Raw genomic sequence first — 18,853 nt, forward strand, 5'->3', positions numbered from 1 at the left:
CCCTGAGACACCCCAACACATCTTCCTCCCAACTTATGTCCCATTCTCTTTTTTAATCACCCATTGAGTTCAATCAGTGCTGCCTGCTAGGATGCTGATCAATATAATTAGTACAATTTCAATCTGGTTGTCAGTTAATAAGTGGACCATGCCATGTCCTGGATATAACATTTCACATCACCCCTCCTTGGCTCTTACTTTATTCCCATATTTGAGATTAAAACTGTAAGGCTCTCTCTGCCTTTTCTCTTCATGATCTTGGTTTTATACTCTTTTGAGATCAATTCCTTGCTATGTGGAGGAGATCCTAAAATCTCATGCATGCAAAGCATGTGCTCTGTCATGAAACTGTATCTCAACAAATGTTACTATCACCTCCTGAAGTTCTTTGACATATTTTTATTTGATCACATTGTAATGATTAATTTTCCCATACCTCTGACATCCCTCATGTCCATTCTGGTGCCAATTTAAACAAATATCCACCATGTCAGTTGAGAAACAAATGCAATTTTGGCCGTACTTTCTTTATTATTTTTTCAATAGTAATGTTTATTTATTTATTTGTGTGTGTGAGAGTGTGTGTGTGTATTTATGTGTGTGCAGTTAAATTTTCTTTGACTTGCTACCTCACAAATAATGACAGGGAGACTTAGGATTAATAATGAAAACTTGATTTTAACTTAGATTTTTCCCAGATAGCTTTCCCAGATACTGAGCTCCTATATACTAGGATTTTCTCTGGTTTGAGCTTGGTCACTTCCTGTGAATTCTGTTCATGGTCTCTGTAAATTCATATGTGCATTTGCCATGCTGTGTCTGGAAAATGCTGTCTCCTTGAAGTCATCCACTACCTCTGGTTCTTACAAACTTTCTGACTTCTATTCTACATAGATCCCAGAGCCTTGAGGAGAGGAGTATGACATAGACATCATGGTCAGAACCAAGCATTCCAAAGTCTATTTCTTTATTTTGACAAGTTGTAGAGGTTTTTGCTAACTACTATCTACTACAAGAAGTTTTACTGATGAGGGCTAAGTGATGCCCAATTCTATGGAAAGAGCAGTATGTCATTAGGCATTTTTTTTGCTATATTAATTTAATAGATTATTAGTAGTAGGTATTCTCCTAGGACTCACAGTTTATCTAGTCTTGGGTTCTTGATCTCATTGAACTCAGTGTTGGATATGCATTCCATCTCATAGAATGGGCCTGAAATACCACTTAATAAGCGTTTGGCTAGTCCCATAACATTTCTGCCACAATTGCACCAGTGGTCATAGCTTTCAGGCAGATCATTATTGTTACTTACATGGTTCACTGGATGACATTGTAAATTACTTGTCTCATCCAGTATAGTGTATGGCACCTTCAAGCACTGTGAACACTACAAGGTAAAATGATGTTTTCATATATATCTAGAGGGAAGATAGAAATCTGAACCAAGAAGAACCAGAAATAAAACACTTTTTATGCATATAATTAAAAGTTGTATTCTTTGAGATTTTCTTACATGTATACAAGAGGTAATTTGTTCATGTACATCCTCTAGTTTCATGATCAAATTTCTTTGAATGCCCTCCCAAATCCCCCTCTCAATGTCATGTCTTCTTTTCACTTATAAGCAACTGAGTCTAATTAGTGTTGCCCATATGTTCATAGTGTGGGTTCATTCACTGGAGTAGATGCAAATATCTGGGACTATATCTCTGAGAAAAAAAAATGGCTTTTCCTTCTCTAGTAACCATAAACTCTCATGAGTTCCTCAGCTACGTGGTTAGGACTGAAGAGCCCCTCCACATCCATTATGGAAAGATGACTGGCTGATCTTGTGTGGGTCTTGTGCAGGTAACCAGAACTTTTGTGGCTCCATGAGAACAATTGTCCTCTCTGGTCCAGAAGACACCAAAAACTAAATGCTTTTGGCTTCATAAATAATGGAGTTCTATCTAGTTGAGATCTAGTCTTATTAGTAGAGGTGAGTGTAACCCTCGTTGACTTTTCCTATTGCTTGGAAATATATCCACTCATCTGCCATTATTTGTGTGTATGTTGTATGCTTGTGTATATATTTATGTGTTCACATGTGTGTGCACATTTGTGTAGGCCAGAGGGTGATGTGATGGTGTCTTCCTCAATTGCTTTTCACTTTATTATTAGCATTTTAAATTGCATTTTAGTGTGTGTGCACACATCCATATGTATCATGGTGCCTGTGTAGAAGTCATAAGACAACTTGAAGGAGTTGGTTCACTTCTTCTACCATGTGGTGTCTGGGGATTGAACCCTGGTTGTAAGTCTTTATAGCTGGCACTGTTACCCACTGAGTCATCTTATTGGACTTCCACTTTACCTCTTGAGATGGGTGTCTCTCAGTGTCTTGAAGCTCATTTCTTGGGCAAGACCATCTGTCCAGTAAGCTCCACGGATGGCCCTATCTTTGCCTCTATATCACACATCTTGTCTTTGAGCGTGTGTGTACTTTCTGTCACAGGAAGGATTCTGAGCTCCTCTTGGATTTTCACAACCTCAGACTCTGTCATTTCTCCAAAAAACCAGAAACATAGTCAACATAAACCAGGAGTTGGGATATAGTACTGCTCATGTCAGCTAGAATATCACTGTTTCCTAACTCTTTCAGAGACGTGGGAGCATCTTCTCATCCCTACTCTATCATTTTTATCTACCACCTATTTAGAGAAATAAGATTCTATCACAAAACACCCTACTCTACACTGCCTACCTACAAAGACTCTTTTTTGCTCTGAACATGTTTCATTTTACCAAGACTGAGAAGCTTGGCTTTCATTATTCAAGATATTCTTTGTAAATTGGTCAGTTTATTTTTTGTTGTGGTTTTGAGACAGGATTTCTCTGTTGTCCCAGAACTCACTTAGTAGACTTGAATGGCCTTGAACTCACAGAGATCTGCCTGTTCCTGCCTCCCAAGTCTTAGGATTTAAGGCAAATACCACCATACCTGGCTAGGTCAATTCATGTTTTACTGTAATGTAATTATTATACATAGCACCTAGTAATATTTTCATTCAAGCATATAATGTTCTTTGATCATAATTCCTGACATATCCTCCTTTCTTCTCCCTCTTATTATTCATTTTCCTAGACACTTCATATTCTACTCTTAGGATCAATTCATTTTTAGAAAGTTACTTTGTGTCTGGCCAGGCAAGCAGATCAGCCATCATCCAGAGAAGCTTCATCCTGCAGCAGATGGGAACAAATACAGGCACCCACAGCCAAACATTATGCAAACCTTGGAACACTGATCCCTAAATGGGATGTCTCCACCAAATCCCTCCTTTCAGGACTCAGGAAATCCTGTGAATGAGGAGGTAGAAAGAGTATAAGAGCCAGAAGATATGGAGGATGCCCAGAAAATAAGGTCCTCTACTGATGCAGGTATGAACTCACAGAGACTGAGGCTGCACAAAGAGGGCCTGCACTGTTCTGCACCAAGACCTCTCTATATGTATTATGGCTACCAGTTTAGTGTTTTGATAGGATTCCTAGGTGCGTAAATGAGAGAGTCTGACTCTTATATCTTCTCTTAAGCTCTTTGTTTTAGTTTATTTTGTATTATATTTTATTATCCTTTAGAAACCTATTTGTTTCCTAATGAGATATAATGGATTTAGATAGGAAGTGTGATATATGGAACTGGGAGGAGTAGTAGGAAAAGTGTGATATATGGAACTGGGAGGAGTAGTAGGAAAAGAAAAATAAGAAGGATATATTATGTGAGGAAAAATTTATTTTCAATTGAAAAAAATTCTCCCCTAGTAAACAAATGCTCATCCCTTCAAAAACTCATTATATTTAAATTTGTGTGCTTGTGTATGTGTGTTCCTATGTGGTCCCGTGCATGTGTGAACAGATACCTGCAGAGGCTAGAAGAAACATCAGATACTCTAGCACTGAAGTCACCAGTGGGTTCTCTACTCACTGAAGCACAAGCTTCTTGTGTAAGGACATGCATCAGTGGAGGCTTTATAGCTGGCTTGGACTCACACCCAGCCAGGCTGCCTTCCATGTAGACCTCTTCCCCAAACCATTGGGTCTCATTTGGAGTCAGCAGTAGCCTCCTTCATGAGCCCCACACAATGGTTTTAGACTAAATGACCCAGAAAGAGAATGGAAGGTTGGACACTAAAGCGGAAGAATCCAGTGAGGCTTCTGATACTAGATAAGATGTAACAATCTTTGTTGCCCAATCCATTGATCAGCCAGAAATTGTTATTTATGTTCACGGTTACAGGACAGGGAGGAGATGAAGACAGGTTCTGTCTTGATGTTAGTATGATAAGCACCCCGAGAAAAGCACAATAAGGGGAAAGGAGTTTACTCTGGCTCACAGTTCTAGTGGAGAGTAGGTCATCGAAGGGAAGCCAGAGACAGGAGCTAGAAGACTGGTCATGTGCTCCACAATCAGGAAGCAGATGGTAATGAGGCCATGCTGCTCAGCTCCCTTTCTCTACTTATATTGTCCTCTACACCATAAGGCACCACCTATAGCAGGTAGGCATTCACACCTTAGCCAACTCAATCAAACAACCATCACCCTCAGGCATGCCTGGAGGTTCTTATCCATCCTAGGTGATTCCAGTGTCACTGAAGTTGACAATAGCAAAAACCATGCATTCCAAAGAAGACTGAGGAAACATAGACTATCAGAGAAGTGAGAGGAGATGAAGATGATAAAATAGATCAAGCCTAAAAAAGAATATTAACATTTCACTTGAATTATACTAAAAATCCTTCAAGGACTACCGAATTGGACTATGAGCAAATTTCCCAAGCCATGTGCCATTTCAAAATGGGTCAGTGTCACCAATCTTGAGAGTCAAGTGTGGATCCCCTTTTGGCTCAAACAATGGGTGACCATGTTTATTGGAAAGGATTAGCATCTTGTTTTGTTGATTTAGTGTTTTCCCATTAATGTGTATACATCATATATTTTTGAAAGAGATTTTTATTTATATTTTCAATAACATAAAATTTTACAAAAAACAATTTGATATACTTTTACTAACAGTCAACATGATAGTTCCTATTTTCATTAAAAATTATTGATAGAACTATAGAGAAACAGTTACTACATTTAGAGTTCAGAATGGAAGGAACCAATTGCAATCAGTGTAGATTGTCCCAAGAGAATCAGAAAATTAATCTCCATACCTATCAATCACTTAATTATTTATGTCGAATCACACAATAGATGATACTCTGTATAGACACTGAGCATGTTCAATGAATTATTGAGCACTCAATCATTATATGGTATATTAAATTTGCTAGTGTTCTGTGGCACAGCCCTCCTGAAGAATATAACATGCTTCCTGAGGGAAATTCATGCTCCAGTTATGGGTTTTTCTCTTGATACAACCTTCAGGATGATGGGTATTTCTGGTTGGAGAATTGGTTGCCTGCTCAACTTTGGCGGGATCTGTAGTAGTTCAACAATCACAGTGAGAAGCAATGGATGACACACCAGCAATGATAGAAGCAAAGAGTACAGATACATTAAGGAACATGCTTTATATACCTAAAACACTATGTATCAGTATCCTATATCCTGAGTCTCTTATACCTAAATATTCACTGAGACTGGAAGGGAAAAGCACTTATCTATCTTCTTAATCAGGTAAGTATTAGCTGAGCACCTATTGTGTGTACAGAGCCAGGGAACAAGTTAAGTTGGTTTGTGTTATTTAGTGATTTAAATTTTAAGTCAAAAGGCCCAGTTAAACATTTAGATTATTTCATAAACATATGGAAAATGAATTTTGAAGACAATATAAAGTTAATTTTGCACTCATTGAAGTAAAAGGTAATCCTGAGCACATATCACAATTTTGTGCCTATGGAGTGACTCAATTATCAAAGTGCCTGGACACCAGGTTCGCACATTCTATTTGATGGTGGACAAGGACTCCAGGAAGCATCGGTCCTTGTACTCTTAGCTTCTAAGGGTAATTTGAAAGGTAACCTTGAGAAATTCAATGTTTTCATATAATCATTTGCCTCAGTTTCTTCAGTCTTGAGGGGATGAGGAAGCCTACAACATAGCTGTTTGGTCTTGGTTCAGGAAAGGAAAGAAAACTGTCATCAGAGAAGGGTGTCAAACTGTGGTTGACTGGAGCTTGTTTGCTGTCCCAAAGCCTTGTTTGCTCCCAGGACAAATGCTCTGTCCATATATTCATCTAAATAAATCTCTGCACACATTTACAGGACAGCTACATTGCAACTGTAGGCTGCTTATATCCTCCTCACCTCACATGAAGAAAGGCAATGGAACAGGAAAGCACTGCATACTTCATGCATGTGTGTTAGAACTTAGTTATCAGGTGGTGATTTACATAGCATGTTCATAGTCTTAGTCAGCATTCCTTTGCTATAAGGAGACACCATGACCATGACAGCTCTTTTAAAAGAAAGGATTCAAGTGGGGACATGTGTAGTTTCAGAAGCTTGGTCCATGATCATCATGGTGGGGAACATGGCAGCAGCCATGGCAGCTGTAGTGCTGGAAAAGGAGCTGAGAACTACATCTGATCCACAAGCAGAGAGACTAGCAGCATTGGACCTAGTGTGGGCTTTGAAAACCTCAAAAGCCATCCTTAGCGACACACATATCCTGTGTCACATCAGGGACTTTCAACTTTGGTTGTGAAGGAGACTGACCTGTATTTTTAAAAGCCACATTCTGGGTGAATCATTTCAACATATCTGATATGACCAGACATCGTGAATGTTTAAGGCTCTTTAGCAGTTCTAAAGCACAGCCAGTGATTGGGAGCCCCTGACACCTGGAAACTTCTCTTAAGTCCTAGTGACGCCCACCAGTCACATATCATGATCAGGTCTTTATTACATGCTGTGTGCACAATATCTCCCCATCTCAAGTTAATTTGAATTCCTTCAAGGAGATTTCATTCAGTCATCTTCCACTAATCGGCACTAACTCTAAATGAATTCCTTATTTGTGTTTTATTCAGATTCAGTTCAGTATGAAAAGATTCATATCAGACAACAAATACATTCTTTGTTACATGCATTATTAAAATGTCAGTGAGCAGTGTGGCGGTTTGCATGAGAATGGCCAGCACAGGTGTATGTTTGAATACTTTGTCCCTCAGTTGCTTGGGAAGGATTAGGAAGAGTGGCCTTGTTGTAGGAGGTGTGTCACTGGGGGTGGGTTTGAGGTTCCAGGAGACTGTGCTATTCATTTACAGTCTCCTCTCTCTCTCTTTCTCTTTCTCTCTCTCTCTCTCTCTCTCTCTCTCTCTCTCTCTCTCTCTCTCTCTCTCCACTCAGCTGTACCTGCTGCCATACCTTCACTCCGCCACCATAAACCTTAATCCTCTGAAATCATAAGCTAATTTAAGCACCTTTTAAGACATAAATTGTCTTAGTCATGGTGTTTTATCACAGCAACAGAAAAGTAACCAAGACAAGCAATTTATTTGTGTTTGTAACACTGTAAGATTTTTAAATACGTTATTGAGAGTTTTCTGCCTCACCTGTGTTTCTTCACAAGGATGAAGGGTGAAGTTCTGCAGGACACTGATGACAGCCAGTTTCATGCTGATAAGGGCAAACCTCATGCCAAGGCAGTTCCTGGGTCCATTACCAAAGGGCATGTATACATAAGGGTCAATGCTGCCCTTGTTCTCCTTGCTGAACCTGGAGACACAGTAGGGATGAAAACGAGGCTATGGAACATTGATCCAAAGAGCTCTGTTTGGAGTGGTTCAGCGTACATTTATGGACTTGTAACAGAACCCTTGCTGCAGGTGTCTAACAAAGGAATTGTGAGCTAAAGGCCCTTCCCTTTCACCCCAAACAGGTATTTTTTATATTGTTAAGACAAGTGGAAATGAATGCTTTTTGAAAGAAAACACATCCTTGAACACAAAATATTCCATTCCAGATGGTGAAGTGTTCTATTCTGAAAGACATATTGGGATTGGCCAAACTGATGGCAAAGTAGTCTCCTGCCTCACACTTAGGAATGGGGAGATAAACACTCTCTGTCAGTATTGGAAATGTTAATTTCCCCTCCCCCATTATTTCCCTTTCCTTTCATTACATTCCTTTCTTTGTAGCTTCCCCCATTTGTATTTTCCTTGTCCACTTCTTCCTCAGAATTGCTTTTGCTTTCCCTGCCTCCCTCCACAGAATGGCTAAAGCCAATTACCTTTCTGGTGCACAGGATGAGTTTCTACTATAGCATCATGAATGACATCCAAGTCTACCTTCTCCACTAAGCTAAAAATATCTACTAAACATGTAGCCCTGAATTTATTGAAATTTGACTTTTCATTATTTGATTATATAAGTGAAAAGAAATTATTGTGAAAAAGTGACAAGAACAAGAATAATCGGTGTTTTAAAAACTGTTTTGTTAATTTGTATGGGGGAAAAGAGAGGTATTTACATATAAATGCTATGAAATAACAGGAGAGTGTGGACAAATTAGGTTGTGTGTGGATAGAGAGTTCACATAGGTGAACACAAGAAGTGTATTATATAATTGTATGGGACTTGGGAGGTGGCTTACATAGTAAGGTACTTGTCCAGTAAGTGTGAGAGTCTAGGTTTGTTTCCCAGAACCTACACAGAAAGCTGGGCATGGTGGGGTGTGCCTGTAATCCTAGCAGTGGCAAGATAGGAGGTGGAGATGATCAGATCCCTGGAATGTGCCGTCCAACCGCACACATATTTCACACACACACACACACACACACACACACACACACACACACAAATACTATAATTCCAAAAGGATTCATAGATGTAAAGGGGTACAAAATCACATATATATGCTTTTCTTTAAGAGGAATTATAGCGGTTTGAATAATAATGGCCCGTATACATTTGAATACTTAGTCACTAAGGAATGGCACTATTTGAAAGGATTAGAAGGATTATTAGGTATGGCCTTGTTGGAAGAATAGTGTCACTCGAAGTAGCTTTGAAATTTCAAAAGCTCATGCCAAGTCCGGGGTCTCTCTTCTTACAGAGTCTCTGTACCTTTCAGGGCGGAACTCCTCAGGCTCTGGCCAGTACTCAGGATCCCGATGAAGAGGATAGATTGGCATCATAACTATAGTCCCTTTGGGAATGAACATTCCATTGATTTCCACATCCTTCTTTGAGACCCTCTCTAGCCTGTTAGCAATAGGGTACAATCTGAGAGTTTCATTCACTACCATATCCAGGTACTCCATGTCCATCAGGGCATCATAGGTGACAGGTGCCTGGGAAGAGGGAACAAGTTTGCAGATGAGGTTTGGAGTCATGTCATCTCAAATATATTAGAATCTCAAAGGGCTAACCTCGATTAGTAAAGCTTATCCTTAATCATTCTACTCTGATGATGACCTTCATCCTGATTATGGCCCATTAGGATGTGAAGTATAATTTTTAGCACAGAAGCCATTTGGGGCACTCCTCCATCCAGATCCCCTCATTGTCAAACACTGATTTCTTTCCCATGTGAGCATATATAACCAACATCTTGTGATAATTACACTCAGACATCTCCATCGATCATCAGTCTATACCAAAGAAATATGTCATGGCAAGGAACAAACTCCTCACTCCTGGTCCAATGAGGCTAAAATTGACAATGCCACATCTTGGTAGCCCCTTTGATTATGGGATTAGTTCAGTGAAAGGTACCATAAAGGATTCTGGGTAAGATGACATACTTAGAAGCTGCTTCTGTGTGAGTTGGTTATAGAGATTTTGAAGGAGAAAAAAATATGTATCTTTTCTAGAGAAAGAAAGAGAAGAAAAACTTCTGCAACATACAAGGAAGTGGCAGGACAGTTGAAAAGTATGAGGGAAAAATGGATTAACTCATGGGAAAGAAGCCAAGCTGAAGTTGGCTCCAGCTGCCCTGTGCCCTAACATAGGGAGGAAGGTAAGACAGGGATACTCCAAAAGTTAAAGCAGGTGTTCTGATGGAAAGAAACTGGGGCCCTATCTACAAGAGAAGCTCCTAGCCCTCACAAGCCAAAAATCCAGTTTGGTTCTGGGTGAGATAACAATTGTTTCTATGACACATTGAGAGTACCATGGTCACTCAGTATGACTCAGAGAACTTATTGTTGCAAAACAACCAGTCACTGGGGCCAGCCAATGGAGCACAACCACAGGACATGGATTCTTTAGGTGCTTCTAAGCTATATATAGGTGACAGTTAATACTATCTGGAACACGCGCGCGCGCGCACACACACACACACACACACACACACACAACCTTAGTATATATCTAGAAGTCTCTAAACCAGCACACTGCAGAGATACTAGTGAACAGATATTTATTGTTGCACTCTTCACAACAGCTAAGAAAAGGAACCCAACTTGATGTCCAGCTACAGGTAAACAAGGAAAGCAAATGTGGTACTTATGCAAAACAAAGTTTTTCAACCACAGAGATGAATGACACCATAAAATTTGCTGGAAACAGGTACAAATCGAGATATTTAGGTTAAGCAAGACAAACCAGACTCAGAAAGAGTGCGGACAGAAGGAGGGAGGGATATGTGAAATGAAGGCAGCTCTGCATACTCTTTAAGGGAAGGAAGATGCCTGATAAGAGACATCAGGGAGAATGAGGGAGGACAAAGTGGGAGAAGGATGAACATGAATCAATTTTAATGGCACGTATATAAAGATGCCAGAGTGAAACGCATTGCTTTGTGTGCTAACTTTTAAAAGGGTATACATTTTAAAATGTTTAAAGCATCTTCCAATGGGGACCAAAAGTCACACTCATTACCATCCTTGGTAACTGGATCAATGGAGCAGTTGTTGCTTCAGGACCTGAGAGTAGGCCCTGGAGGAGATTCACTTCTGCACTACTCTGCTCAAATAGTCACACAAGACCTGGGTAACATCACATTACCAAACCTTGCAGTTTGAGCAAAGAGATGAAGACGGTATGGGCATTATGGCTGTCATTTAGTGTGACGTTCAAAAGACTATCCTGTAGATATTTAGAGTTTGGTTTAGGCTGCTAGTGATATGGATTAGGTGGTAAAGGAATTTGTTGACAAGTCTGATGGCCTGAACTGAAACTCCAGAGACCAAATTGTGGAAAGAGAGAGATGACTCTTGCAAGTTATTCTCTGACCTCCATACATGTGCTATGGTATGGACACTTATGCATTCTCTCTTTCTCTTTCTCTTTCTCTCTCTCTCTCTCTCTCTCTCTCTCTCTCTCTCTCTCTCTCACACACACACACACACACACACAGAGAGAATGTGAATAATCAAAATAATTCATTAATAATATTTTTACTTAGGAGCTAGAGACACGAGCTCATCGTTGGCTTCTTCACCTCTAGCTGCACCACTGAGTGTATTCCCATACAGCTGGTGCTAGAACATTAGCTATCTGTGCAGGTTTGACCTGGAGACTTCCAAGAGGGTGAGAGAACATGTCCAGCACACTGGCAGTAATACAAGCAAGGTCATCAGACAGCACAGACTCTCAAACTATTACAGTGACTCGAGTTAGCACTCAAGGATTCAGAAAAGAAGTAGTCTGATAGACTATCAAAACCACAGAAAAGGAAAGAATCCTCTAGTTGGCCCACACACCCACATATATAAATGTCATGCTATTGGACTGGACAACAGAGCCACTGAGAGTAGTGTCAGGCGAGCCTGCAGGTCAGCCTACTAACAGACATAGCAGGGACAGCACCCCGAGGACATCAGCAGAAATAATTGTTCAGATACCTGAGAGACTATTGCTTCTTCTCAAGTGTCACACAGGTTTTCTTTGTGTCTCTTAGTATTATTGTTATAATAGATAAAGATATATCAGAGCCAGTACTATATTAAAGATTTCATATTTCTATGGGTTGCATTCATCTCCTATGTCCCTCCCTTTGTTTCTCTTAGTCTCTTGTTGGGTTATAGAACTATTGCATGGCCCTCCATAAAAATTCTCGTTGCATGTGCTTGTTAGTCCTTTACCTCTGCCGTCCCTCTCTGAGTACCATCCACTCACCTTATTCGGCAGAGCTCTGTCAATCTCATCCTGAAGTTTCTTCTGCACATCAGGGTGGATGGCCAGCTCATACATGATAAAGGAAATGGATGTGCTTGTGGCGTCATAGCCCGCAAAAATGAAAACAACAGTTTGTGCTGCCATTTCTAGATCAGAAAGAGCTAAAAGGAAAAAAAAACATTGCAGATAAGGAAGATCAAAGCAGAACATCATAGCTGAGATGAGAAGAAATTCAAATGGCACTCCTCATTGTCTGGGGAAGAACAGAGAAAAGCAGAACAGGGTCATTGGTGCTGAGTTCCACTCTGGTGTCTTTCTGATATACCAGGGAAAGGTCAAATTATTTTTAAATATATTTTTATGGTTATGGGTGTTTTATCTGTACATATGTCTGTGTACCACACACATCCCTGGTGTCCATGGAGGTAAGGAGAGGGCACCAGATACCTTGTGACTGGAATTACAGGTGACTGTGAGCTGCTGTGTAGGTGTTGTGAACTGAATCCAGGTCCTCTGAAAGAGCAGACAATGCTCTTAACTGATGAGCTATCTCTCCAGTCCCAAGGTCAAATTATTTTAATTCAGGTTGAGCTAAGATCTATATTATTGGTGATGAAATATTAGGCCAAGGGGGCTGGAGAGATGGTTCAGTCGTTAAGAGCATTACTTGCTATTCCAAAGGTCCTGAGTTCAATCCCCAGCAACCACATGGTGGCTCACAACCATCTGTAATGAGGTCTGGTACCCTCTTCTGGCCTGCAGGCATACATGCAGACAGAATATTGTATAAATAATAGATAGGTAGATAGATAGATAGATAGATAGATAGATAGATAGATTTTTTAAAAAAGGAAAAAAATAAATATTAGGCCAAATTCATATCATCACAACTGGGCAATTTCAAGAGAAATAATTCTCTCTAACGTATACTATTATCATAGTGTGGAATGAAAACGAAAGTATTGCGGTACTTGACAGTGATTGACAACTTGACAAGATCTAGAATCACCTAGAAGGCGAGCTTCCAGGCATGGTGTTGTGATGTTATCTAGATTAACTTGCTTCCTGATAGGCCTGTATGGTTTATCCTTATTAGCTTAACTGACATGGAAAGACCTATCTTGTTTCTAAGTGTTTATTTTCATTTTTATTTGTATGAGTGTGTGCATGCACAGGCCAAACAATGGTGTCAGATCCCTGGAGCTGGAGTTACAAGGGAGCTGTGTACCATGGGCCTTGGCAAACAAGCTCAGGTCCTCTGAAAGAGCAGCAAGTAGCCATGACTGCTGAGTCACCTCGTCACTCCTGGAAGATCTCTCTTCATTGTGTCACCATCCCATGAGCTAGCCTCCTGGGCTTAAGAAAAAGGAGAGAGGAAGCCGAGTACTGGAGTTCATGTTTCCTGACTGTGGATGCAGTGTGACCAGCTGGCTCAAGTTTCTGCTGCCATGAATATTCCACCATGATGGACCATACCTTCAAAGTGTGAGTCAGGAGGAAAAAAAAAATAACTTCCTTAAATTGATTCTGTCAATTATTTTGACAGAGAAATAATAAGTAACTAATTCAAATACTGTAGCTACCAGTAAAATATGGAATCCCTTTACTACCCAAGAAAAATATTTAAATGATTTTCATTAAAATATAGCCGTCAAATATTTGTTTGCTGTGTCAATGACTCATAGAGAGAAAATTCAGGAATTTTCCCTCCAAACACCTTCACGGGAGCTGGAGAGATGGTTCAGTGGTTAAGAGTATTTGATGCTCTTGCAGAGGACCTGGATTTGATTCCTATTCTTCACATGGCAGTTCAACATTGCCTATAACTCCAGTTCTAGGCTATCCAATGTCTTCTTTTGACATTCACAGGTACCAGCACACAAGTGGTGAATGTATATAAATATACATGTAAACATTTATACATATAAACTAGACATGAATCTTTAAAAAGTAGGAATCCTTAAACACTTTAGAAGAGACTCAGAGAAGAACCATGTGGCTACAGGGAAACTCCTGCTATTCAAATGTGGTCCATGGATCAGCAGCATCTAGGAGCTTATTAGAGGCACACAATTGCAAACCTCTGTAGTGGCGGGGTGTGGGTAGTGTGGTGGACAGTACATGTACTCACTGGAGTGTATTGGAGATCTTTAGTTTTCCTCTCAATTCCTCTATGACAAGAAATTGCTCTACAAATATTATTCTCTTATAGGAATCAAAAAATTAAATAAGGGTTGGTAAGATGGCTTAGTGATTAAAGGTACTTGCTGAGCAAGTCAGATGAACTGAATTTGATTCCTGTATCCATGTAAGGTGGACAGAAAACCCTGGCTCTACAAGTTACCCTGTGACTGCCACATGCATAACATAGCAGGTGTACTTACTCATACCCCACACAAATGATTAATAATAATAATAATAAATTTAAATTAAAGGGGTCTGGAGAGATGGTTCAGTGAGTAAGAGTTCCTTTTGTGCCAATGGAAGATTCCGAGTTCAAATTACCAGAACTCACATAAATAGGTGACCATGTGTTCTTGCAACCCCATCGAGGAAGGGAAATGGAGCCAAGAGGGTCACTGGGGCTTTCTGGATACCAGACTAGATCCACATGCATCTAGAGCCCCTGCCCCAAAAGAATAAGAATAACATAGCAGAATGCCAACATTCTCCTCTCTTCTTTGTGAGCCCATGTGCATGTGTGTATGCACACACACAGAGACACAGACACACACAGAGAGAAAAAAGGACCCACCATGACATACAAAAGAGCCCTGAGTGAGTATGCATAAGAGAGTTGAATGCAAAGTAACTAGTGGTTAAAGGAAAGTAACAGGGAATGCATGAGATCACAGTGATAGAAACAACTGAACAAAATTTAGATAACTGATAGAATTTAAAAAGTAAAGAAGAGGACATTCCTTTACACGAGGTAATGGCTGGTAAACATAGAGTAAAGGGTAGTAGAAAAGTCATTATTCTGTAGCTACAACAATAATAATAGTTTTCATCACAAAGTATTCACAGAGATAAGAAATCAGGGGGTTAAAAGAATGAAGAAGAGCAGGGTATAGAGTTTCCCAGATGCTATTTACACAGAGCAGAATAAATCGCAGATGAAGCTGTTGAACACAATTGCACCACTCTCTCCCAAGGATTATCCTCATTGCTGGACAGTGCACTTTGATGGGGGCCTAGATGCAAATTCCCAGCAGAGATACAGAATTAGTGGGATTGAATGGAAATGAGAATCAGACTCTTCTCTGACAGATAACCCAGTACCAATGAGGACTTCCTGAAACAAAATGTATCTTTCTGGCAGCCCTACAAGCTCTGGTCCAGTGAACTTCTAGAAAGCTCCCTTGGACCCCATAGATATCATCAATGTGCACATCTTTCTGAAATTTGTTAGAATTTCTTCCATCCTGGACCACCCCATGTATACGTTCTGATACCGTCTTCTCTCTGGGCTTCTTGAGTCACACACCGTGAAGTATCCTGTGTTACCTTTCTGGGACTCTTCGCCTTTTGAATTCTGAGTGTTCATCATTAGCTGAAGAAAATCGACTCGTGTCTGGAAACAGAAAGAGAAAAGTCAATGATAAATATTTAGTTGAGAGGTCAGACTTGAAACAAGGGTTCAGAACTTCACCTCCCTTCTGAGAATATGGCTACCTGAAGCCACAAGTATGGTTTGAGTTACCAATGAATAAAAACATCTATGGGCTGAGGAAATTGCTCAGTGGTTAAGAGCATTAAGTGCTCTTGCAGAGGACCTGGGTTCAGTTTCTAGTACCCACAAGGTGAATCACAACCACTTGGAACTACAGTTCCAGGGGGTCTCATGCCCTCTTCTGGCCTCTGCAGAGACTGCACATGGCATGCAGATGAGCAAAACACCCACACAATTAAAAAAGAAAGGAAAACTAAAGACTCTAGCAGCGAGCCTTGGAGAACAATACATTTCCTGTGAGAAATGCAGCATTTGGTCTTTATTCTCCTGATATAAGTTTCTCTGGCTTTTGAGCAGATTCCTGGTGAAAGAGCTACTGCATCCTTCTCTCATCATGCTTGCTCAGGAAAATCCCTGAACGCCAGCTCTTTCTGTGTTTTCTTACCACAGTACTCAACCAGCAACACTTTTGATTAATTCTTTTTGGTTTTTTTTTTTTTTTTTTGATTTTCGAGACAGGGTTTCTCTGTAGCTTTTGGTTCCTGTCCTGGAACTAGCTCTTGTAGACCAGGCTGGCCTTGACCTCACAGAGACCCACCCGCTGGGATTAAAGGCGTGTGCCACCACCGCCCGGCACTTTTGATTAATTCTATCTCTACTCTCACTGCCAAGTTTTGGGTGAGCATCTCCTGACTCTCACACACTCTAGGCACTATACAATGCCAAGTGTCCTAACAGGTGCCCATCTCCATAATCTCCAAACATCCTTTTTGTGGCCTCCAGGCTACATATAACAGAGCCAGGTGAGCAGCCTAAAAATTGATTGTCCAGAGGAAGTATTTACCTACTGGGTGAGTAGCTTCTGGTCTCACTGCCAAGAAAATACCTATACACAAAGCAGGAGGCATTCAAATTTAACATAGGCCAATCTCCACCAGGTATGACCATACTTCTTTTGAAGATTATATCAAAATAAGAGGTTTAAAATTAAAAACATCCTTTTGATAATATAAACTTTAGAAGAATAACAGTAGTAGATATATTTTCTAAGTATGAATTCTATTTTTGACTTCTTTCAATAAAGTGTGGTGGCAATATTTTTCCTTAATTAATGATTATCTTAGAGCATAGTAAATTCACTCTTTTTGACAAATGTGAGACTGTTTCTCTCAATCATTCTCATATAGAATCACCCATCTTCTAACTTTTTCTTCTCCCTAAAATGTAAACATTGCCTTACCCTAAGCATAGTTTTATTTATTTTTAAGAGAACCCAGAGTAAAGTACATAAATCACATACTCACAGCCTGATACATGACCAAACCCTGAACATTGTGGCCAAACCCTGAACATTGTGACCAAAACCTTAAGCATCATGACCAAACACTTAGCATTGTGACCAAACCCTGAGTATCATTACCAAACCCTGAACATTGTGACTAAAACCCAAGCATCATGACCAAATCCTGAGCATCATGACCAAACCCTGAGCACCATGAAAGCAGCATCAAAATTTACCTCCTGGTTTGAATCAAGGCGATTTTTCTTCATGCTTGTTACAAATTTTTTGAAAAAGTTCACTGATTGTCTTGGAAAAATGGAGAGACTTAGTAACTCATATATTGGAGTAAGGAATGGAAACAGAACTACAGAGAAAAAAATAAATGCAGAGAATAAGTGACCAAGGATTGTCCAACATCAACTGATATGTCTACAAGGCAATCTCTTTATTTAAGGTTCAGGGTAAATCATGAATGAGAGGGTAGAAAGGGTATAAAACCAAGAATATGAGAAGGTCTGATATGAGATTGCATCTTCTAGACACAGCCTAGAAACTGGACCCATGAAATCTCAATAATAGTGTTATTTAGATAATATCTGTGCAATGATAACACTGGTTGACATGCCAATGTAGACGGGGAAATCCCACTGGTTTTTACCTCTAGATGAAAAGCCACGGGGAACTAATGACTATTGGAAGAATGATTTTTCCCCAAGGATGAGTCCCAGATAGGTGATCCAATCCCAAGTAGTTAACCATAAGCACTTATATAAGAGCAACACTAAATGGATTCTGTAGGATATATACATGTGCATATATCTATATATAACCATTATAGTTATAAGGGAAGAGTCGTGGATTTAAGGAGTTGGGGACATGAGTGGAGTTAGAGGTGCTAGAAATAAAGAAAATATATACTCATGTATAAAATTTTAAAAAAATAAGAACTGTAAATAATCCCCCATAAAGTTGGAGTCCTAAATGTACCCTAAGATGGCAATAATAAAAAAATCCTGAAGAAAAAAGTGAAGTTTCAGATGGGATGGTGCTGTAAGAACTCCTTCGGCCAGTAGCCTTTAAGACACCAGCCCACTTAGGTGTGGCCTTTTATACTATAAATGCCTATGTAAGACAAGCATTCACTCTGTCTTCCGACTTCAGGATTCAGTTCCTGTTCCCTGTTTGTGCAGAGGACTATGATCTGTGAGTCTACCCCTAAATAAATAACCCTTTAGTATACGCAGTTCTGAGCTACTGTGGGATTAATTTGTAAATTCCATTTTCATCTGGCACCCAATGTGGGTGAAATTTGGAGAAAATGGAACCCTTCTGAACTACTGGCAGCAAAACAAACAAAAAGTCCTGAAAAAATTTCAGTTCCCCAACAAGTCAGATAAAAAAAATCCTCTATAATTCATTAATCCCACACCAATTTCCTACTCAAAAACCATGAAAAAAAATGTCCAGTTATCAGATAATTCGGAATATGATGGAACATAGGAGTGGCAACAAATGGGTCTGCTGAATATATGATGTTAAACATATATTTGACATCAATGACAGAAACTAGTTGCCAAATTCCATATACTCTAAAAAATATTTATATTGTGTTTTAATGTTATGCTCAGAATAGGCAGTTTTACAGGAACAGATAGTTAATGGAACATTTCTTATGGTGCAGAGGAATGGAAGATGAGAATGAAAAGGTGTAATTTTGATTGGACAACACACTTCCTGGTTAACAAGGGTGATGGGTTCTTGTCCCTTTGGTGAACAAAAATTGAATTATACACTTTAAATAGTTGAACTTTTTACATGTGAACTATATCTCAATTATGGTGTTATTT

General features: G+C 39.7%; 1 protein-coding gene and 1 long non-coding RNA gene across 3 annotated transcripts in view; one reads left to right on the forward strand and one right to left on the reverse strand.

Annotated features, from left to right (window-relative positions):
* Nucleotides 1-6: 6 nt before the first annotated feature.
* Nucleotides 7-15,552, forward strand: LOC126495470 (uncharacterized). Its single transcript, XR_007590146.1, has 3 exons — nt 7-3,420; nt 9,804-9,949; nt 13,212-15,552. It is a non-coding gene; the product is annotated as an uncharacterized lncRNA (long non-coding RNA).
* The window catches only part of LOC126495469 (cytochrome P450 3A25), a 27,487-nt gene continuing 13,604 nt past the window's right edge, over nt 4,971-18,853 (reverse strand). For both annotated transcript variants that reach the window (XM_050133049.1, XM_050133050.1), the window contains 6 exons: nt 17,243-17,370; nt 15,559-15,625; nt 12,052-12,212; nt 9,055-9,281; nt 7,542-7,704; nt 4,971-5,464 (listed from right to left, as the gene is read on the reverse strand). In XM_050133049.1, the coding sequence (XP_049989006.1) occupies nt 5,369-5,464; nt 7,542-7,704; nt 9,055-9,281; nt 12,052-12,212; nt 15,559-15,625; nt 17,243-17,370 (842 nt within the window). In that variant the 3' untranslated portion in view covers nt 4,971-5,368. The remainder of the gene's footprint in view (nt 5,465-7,541; nt 7,705-9,054; nt 9,282-12,051; nt 12,213-15,558; nt 15,626-17,242; nt 17,371-18,853) is intronic.

This window comes from Alexandromys fortis, unplaced genomic scaffold (genome assembly GCF_014885135.2).
Source record: "Alexandromys fortis isolate MF-2015 unplaced genomic scaffold, M_Fortis_MF-2015_v1.1 scaffold_501, whole genome shotgun sequence".
NCBI lineage: Eukaryota > Metazoa > Chordata > Mammalia > Rodentia > Cricetidae > Alexandromys > Alexandromys fortis.